The sequence below is a fragment of the Pezoporus occidentalis genome, unplaced genomic scaffold (assembly GCF_034315485.1).
Source record: "Pezoporus occidentalis ecotype Australia unplaced genomic scaffold, CSIRO_AGI_Poc_V1 ctg349, whole genome shotgun sequence".
In the NCBI taxonomy this organism is placed as follows: Eukaryota; Metazoa; Chordata; class Aves; order Psittaciformes; family Psittacidae; genus Pezoporus; species Pezoporus occidentalis.
The window spans coordinates 274,794-280,793 of NW_026915473.1; the positions used below are offsets into that span (position 1 = coordinate 274,794).

A 6,000-nucleotide genomic window follows, 5' to 3' on the forward strand; every position below is an offset into this window, starting at 1 on the left:
ATCTTCCTTTTTCTCTCCACATTAACCTGTATCTGATTTCTGTTTGAATCAGTAAAAGAGGTGCCCCTGGTGCCATCTGCCAGAGCTGACCCTGTTCTTCTCTCTTCCCCTCAGCGGAATCTTCTAGCTTCCGTGTGGACACTGCTGTTATCAAACAGAGAGTGCCGATCTTAATCAAGTACCTAGACTCAGACACAGAGAAGGAACTACAAGCACTTTATGCACTACAAGCATCAATAGTAAAACTTGATCAACCTCCTAGTAAGTGTTGCCTCTGTGCTGGGGATTTGAATGCTGACAGTGTGAGGGAAAGTTGTTTCTGTGAAGGTGGAGTCGAGGATGTGCTTTTCCTTAGCTTTTTGTACACAACAGATGAGGGAAAACATGTAAATTATTATTGAAATGCATCCTGGTATGTTCTTAATTGTCAATTCTTCTTTCTTGTTTTCAAAGACTCTAAAAGCAAGCCAAAATGGGTTTTGAGCACTCCCAGGGACGGTGACTCCAGCCCTGCCTTGGGCAGCCTGTTCCAATGCCTGAGCACCCTCCGGGGCAGGAATTGTTCCTCAGCTCCATCTAAACCTGCCCTGGTGCAGCTTGAGGCCGGTTCCTCTTGTCCCATCCCTTGTTCCTTGGGAGCAGAGCCCAGCCCCTCCTGGCTCCATCCTCCTGTCAGGCACTTGTAGGGAGCGATCAGGTACCCCCTGAGCCTTCTCTTCTCCACACTGAACCCCCCAGGTCCCTCAGCTGTCCCCCATCACACTTGTGCTCCAGGCCATTTCCTGCAGAGCAGGGACTTATCCATTGCATCAGAGGGACCCGTGCTCCTTCTCATCTCTGTGTAGGCAGCCATGAAGCAGTAACTCAGTTACAGACCTTCCCCTTACTTGTATCTGCATCTCTCACACTAAAGGTCCTGTTAATCCCCTTATCCATAACCGTGCTTTGTCCACTGATGCACTTTCTCTCCCGTTATTCCATCTCTGCAGATCTGTTGCGGATGTTTTTCGACTGCCTGTACGACGAGGAGGTAATATCAGAGGACGCCTTCTACAAGTGGGAGAGCAGCAAGGACCCAGCAGAGCAGAACGGGAAAGGAGTAGCGCTAAAATCAGTCACAGCATTCTTCACGTGGCTACGGGAGGCCGAAGAGGAGTCGGAGGATAATTAAAACTTACAATGCAGAGAGAAAAAAAAAAGAGAAAGAAAAAAAAAGAAAGGATTTAAGTATTTTTTTAACAAGTTTCACGTCTTCGCCAATCAGAGTGCAGCAAAGCCAATGCTCACACAGACCCCCTTCCCCACACACGCACGAGTGGGAGAGGTAAAATACATAAACATCAAGGTGACCGTGGAGGAAAAAAGGTACTTGAAAAACAAATGCATACAACAAAACAAAAGAGCAAACTTCAAACCTGAGGGCGGGAGCACTAAACCAAAACACATGTATTATTTATAGAAAATATTTTCTGTTTTAATCTTTCGGGGTTTTTTTTTTCTTCTTTTCTTTTTAAACAAGGACTTAGAGAAAAAAAAAAAAAGGCAAAAAAAAAAAAACCGACCACAAAGTGAAACAAATCTGTTGAGCAAAAAAAAAGAACAAAAAAAGGAAATAAAATAAATAAAAACTTTTAATTTATTATTTTAAGGACTGCAAATGCCAGTGTAATTTTTAAATTTGCAGTTTCTGTATACAAATTGTATAATAGAACAAAAGCCAAGAAATAAATTTCCCTCCCCTTCATCTGCACCTCAGTTTTGTTTCCAAGCATGATACAATAGACAAAACTTTCCAGGGGGTTGGGGTGAGCTAGATGAGGAAGAGACCCGCTTTTATGTTCTTTTCTTTCTTAAATTGCCATCAGATTTTTCTGCCTGCCTCTCAGCTTGCTTCAGAAACTTACACAAAAAAAAAAGAACCTAGTAATCCAAAACCAAAACCCTACCTAACCTTGGAACGGAAGGAAACGCATTTGAGAAACACGCTGCGGACCAGAGCGCTCCGAAAACAAAAGTAACTCATTCGAACCAGTGCTCCCCAGGGGGGAAAAAAAAGAGTCCTTAGTGCTACTTTGAGAACCTTTAGAGCAACTTTAAGGCTTGTAAATACATAGAACAAATATTTAAAAAAAAAAGGAAAAAAAAAAAAAAGAGAAAAAAAGAAATTGACTCGATACTATTTCTTTTCACTTTGAAAATATAAAGAACAAAATAAAGACAAACATTGCAAGTTTAACAGAAAGTCAAACGACTTCTCCTTTGGCAGCTGCTGAATGTGTGGCACCATCGCTCCCCTGTCGCGGTGTAGCTCCTCGGTTCCAAATTGTGTACATATAGTGTGTGTATGTTTGTGTGTCCACCAAAAAGAGGGGTGAGAGCAACTGTTGTTTAAGAAAAGAAGGAAAAAATAAGGGGGGGGGTTTGCTGCTTGGGAGACCTTTCCTGCAGAGAACTTGCAGGCAGGGCTGCTGCGGGGGTGTTTGGTTCCCAGTATGTTGTTGGGAGACGACCTCAGGGGTGGTAGGTGCTGGCCCCAGAGCGGCTTTCCCAGCCGTGTGGCTATGGTGTCTCTTACGTGACTTGGATCTGTGGCATCGTCCTGGGGACCTGGGATCCTGGTAGCTCCGGAGGTCACAGCCGCTCGAGCAGAGAACCAACAGCCCTGCACCATGGCTTGCTGCTGCCCTTTGCATCTCCTGGTTGCCTTGCTGTGCCTGAGGAAGCCAGACACCCATAAGGATGAACACAGAAGCACCCTACATGAGTCAAGAGGAGGAACAAGTGATGTGGTGCTCCCCCAGTTCTGCCCACCCCATGACAGTGGCTGGAGGCTGAGTGCTGCCCAGGTACAGCTGAGCAGCAGTGGCTTTGCAGTGCAGTCAGACCTCCAAACTGAGCTGCTGCTGAGTGGGTGAAGTCTCCTGCGTGTCTCTCCAACCAAAAATGACCTGCTGGCTCTCACTGTGAAGAAGCATCTGCCACAACACAAAGGTTGTGAAGCCCCGAAACGTTGTTTGTGAACTGTGGGTCCATGGAGCGCGAGTAAGCCGTGGAGCACTTGCTGGTGGGCTGTGCAGCACTAGGTGCCCACATGATGCTGTCCTTCTAGCTGCTAAATCACTTCTTTTTTTACAAAAACAAAGTAAAAAAAGGTAAAAAAGGGAAAAAAAAAAGGAAAAAAAAAAAGGCTTGAGATACATTAAATGCTTTCTTAATCTTACTTTTACATGTAAACAAATTGCTGTACTTGCAGAAGGATGTTATTTGGTCACCGAGGGAAAGGGAGGAGGGGGCCTGGTTGTGGCTAGAGGGGAGATGTCCCTGAGACGCTTCCCCTGTTAACCTGCACTCCACACCATGAACTGAGCTAGAAAATCCATGGCCTGAAACACTAGAGCATTGTTTGGGGTTTTTTTAGTAACAATAAAACACTTTTCTCTGATGTTTTGTTAAGAAAAAGAAAAGAATACTCTCACCCTTAATATCCACATATGTTTGTATCTGCTCGTGTGACATCCACAGCCATGTCCCCTCCTGCCTAGCAGTTGGGTGCAGTGGGTTGGTGACAGCGTTCTCAGCGTCTCCAAAAGGCTGGTCCACATGGAACCCCCTCACCCTAAAGGTGGTCTAAAGGTGTGTGTGTTAAACCTCTGCAGAAGGTTGTGTGACGCTGCTCAGGCACCTGTCAGGTTTGAGCCGCAACAGGAGCGGGTATGTGACGGCTTGTTGCAGTTAACTAGTGAGTTAAATGGATGTGGGTATGTAAATGAGGCCAGTTAATTGCTCCTGGTGAACTTCCTCTCTGTGGTTTCTCATTAGGGCCTTGAGCAACCTGGTCTAGTGGAAGGTGCCCCTGCCTGTGGCAGGGAGTTGGAACTGAATGATCATAAGCTCCTTTCCAACCCAAACCAATGTGTGGTTCTATGGGCAGTGTCAGACTTCCCTGGGCATGTGAGTATGTGACACTGGAGCCATGCTGTGCACGGGCTGCAATTTATTCCTGTCACCTTGAATCAAAAAGAAGTTGCTGCAGAGCCTTTGAACAGCCACATGCATTGAGGTGTGCCAGGGCAAGGAAATTTGTTGAGGGAGCTTGAATCTTTTGGCTGAAAGAGCTGGAAAACCACTGGCTGGAGGGAGTGGGAACAGGGAGCCTGTGGGGAGAGGAGAGGTGAGAAAGTCTCCTCTCCTTGTTTTTAATGTTAAACATTCCAGGGAGGTGAGAACTTGCCCTTTTAGCATCCTGCAAACACCAGGAAGAGACTTCTCAGAGGTTTTAAGGGTTTTTTTCAGCATTACCCAAAGGCTCTTTGCCTTTGGTGGGTTTGCAGCATTGTGAGCTCTGTGTTTTCTGAAGGCTTGTCAGTTTAGGTGCATGTGGAGTGCTGTGAGCAGTTCATGCACGAGAGACCTTGAGCACTCCAGCTGTGGGTTTGTTACCTTGAGGCTCAGCTTCCCACAAATGTCATCCCAAGGAGCATATCTTACACCAGTCTTGGACTGAAACTGCTTTCTCTGCTCCCCTTGTGCTGCCACGTGCTTACCTGCACCCATGTGGAGATGTGGTTGCTTCTCAGCTGCCTTCCAGATCAGCACAGGTTCACAGTCTGTTGTTGCTCCTAAGGACGTGGCCCATGGTCCTGGAACATCTGTTAAGATATGTGAAACAGAAAAGGGGATCATTAATTAGGTTCCTGTGAGAATGTGGTTTGGGAGAGCCTCATTTTAGGTGAGGTGAGCTGTGGTTACCGTGAACGCTACGCCTTGAGCACGAGGACATCAAATTTCCACTAAGAATGCTACAGCATTTTTAGTGTGTTGGGGTTTTTTTCCTCCCAGTCTTGGTCCTTTAAGGCATTTAGCAACATCTCCTGGGCAGGCTCGTGAACACGGCAGGGAGTTAATGCAGCTCAGCAGGAAAGAGCTGCAGTAGAAGCCATTTCCGCTCCTGGGAGCCTTTTCTTGTGCAAGGCTGCGTGCACTAGCAAAGGCACGGGCAAGAAGGAGCAGATGCACCATTCACATCCCTGGTTACTGCTGCAAATACCCCCAAAACCTGAAGCAGTCAGACAGCCAGTCTCCACTCCAGGTCTGCCCAAGGCTGGTTTCTTTCTAGGAAAGTGTTTTCAGAAACACATGAGCCATTTCTGTGAGTGAGGCCAGGCAATACCCCAATACTGGATGTTGCACCCCACCTGCTTGTGTTAACCTGCTCAGGTTTTAACCTCAGGTCCAGGAGCAGACCTTGGTGCATGGAAAAATCTTTTTGCCCTTCCTGGTGCAGGACAAAGAGACCATGCAGCGGGAGAAGGGTTTCTTCTGCAGAGGGGGTTTCAGTGTGCACAAGGTGGATTTAAGGCAGTAGGAACTTACACTCATCATTGCTGCATTCCTACAACTCACAGAGCTTTTTGTACCAACCCAATAGGCTGCTTTTTCTGATAAAGGAAAAACAGAGCCTCTAAACAGTCTTGTTAACTCCTGAAAACGCTTAAAACCAATTGCAGATGTCAGAATCTTGCTGCCAAAAGGGTGGCTGAGACTGTTCCAGCTGCATTTTGTTCCAGCACAAGTCATTTGCACAAACACAGGGACCTGCAGCTGGTTGCCTTGTCAGAAGCATTGGTGCAGAGGAGCTGTTACACTGAGCCCCTGGTGCTCCTCACGTTATTTGTTTTGCAGATGTGAGAGGGTTTAGCTCTGGGGACAGTAAGCTCAAAATCAGACCCACCAGAACACTTTTATACCTTTAGATCCCACACCTCTGGCCTTGAGGCATTGAACTGCCTTTAGACGAGTTGGCTGCAGGGTGGTGAGTGATGATGGTAGAGGTTGGGTCAGGATGAGGCCATCAGGAGATGTCCAGGCTGGCAAGTGCACCAAGCTCCTGCTTCACACAGTTCCTCTAGCAGGGAGAGCTTGGCTTTTCTGCTCTTTGGGAGATGCTGGCCCTCTGCTGCTGCCCAATACAAGGCCAACCAAGCAGGACCTCCAGCCAAG

The 6,000-nt window shown here is 47.0% G+C and overlaps 1 protein-coding gene across 12 annotated transcripts in view; it reads left to right on the forward strand.

Moving 5' to 3' along the window:
- Positions 1-2,242, forward strand: part of EIF4G3 (eukaryotic translation initiation factor 4 gamma 3) — a 150,500-nt gene extending 148,258 nt beyond the window's left edge. For all 12 annotated transcript variants that reach the window (XM_062630147.1, XM_062630148.1, XM_062630151.1 and 9 more), the window contains 2 exons: positions 115-261; positions 990-2,242. In XM_062630147.1, coding sequence (XP_062486131.1) covers positions 115-261; positions 990-1,171 — 329 coding nt within the window. In that variant the 3' untranslated portion in view covers positions 1,172-2,242. The remainder of the gene's footprint in view (positions 1-114; positions 262-989) is intronic.
- The last annotated feature ends 3,758 nt before the right edge of the window (positions 2,243-6,000 follow it).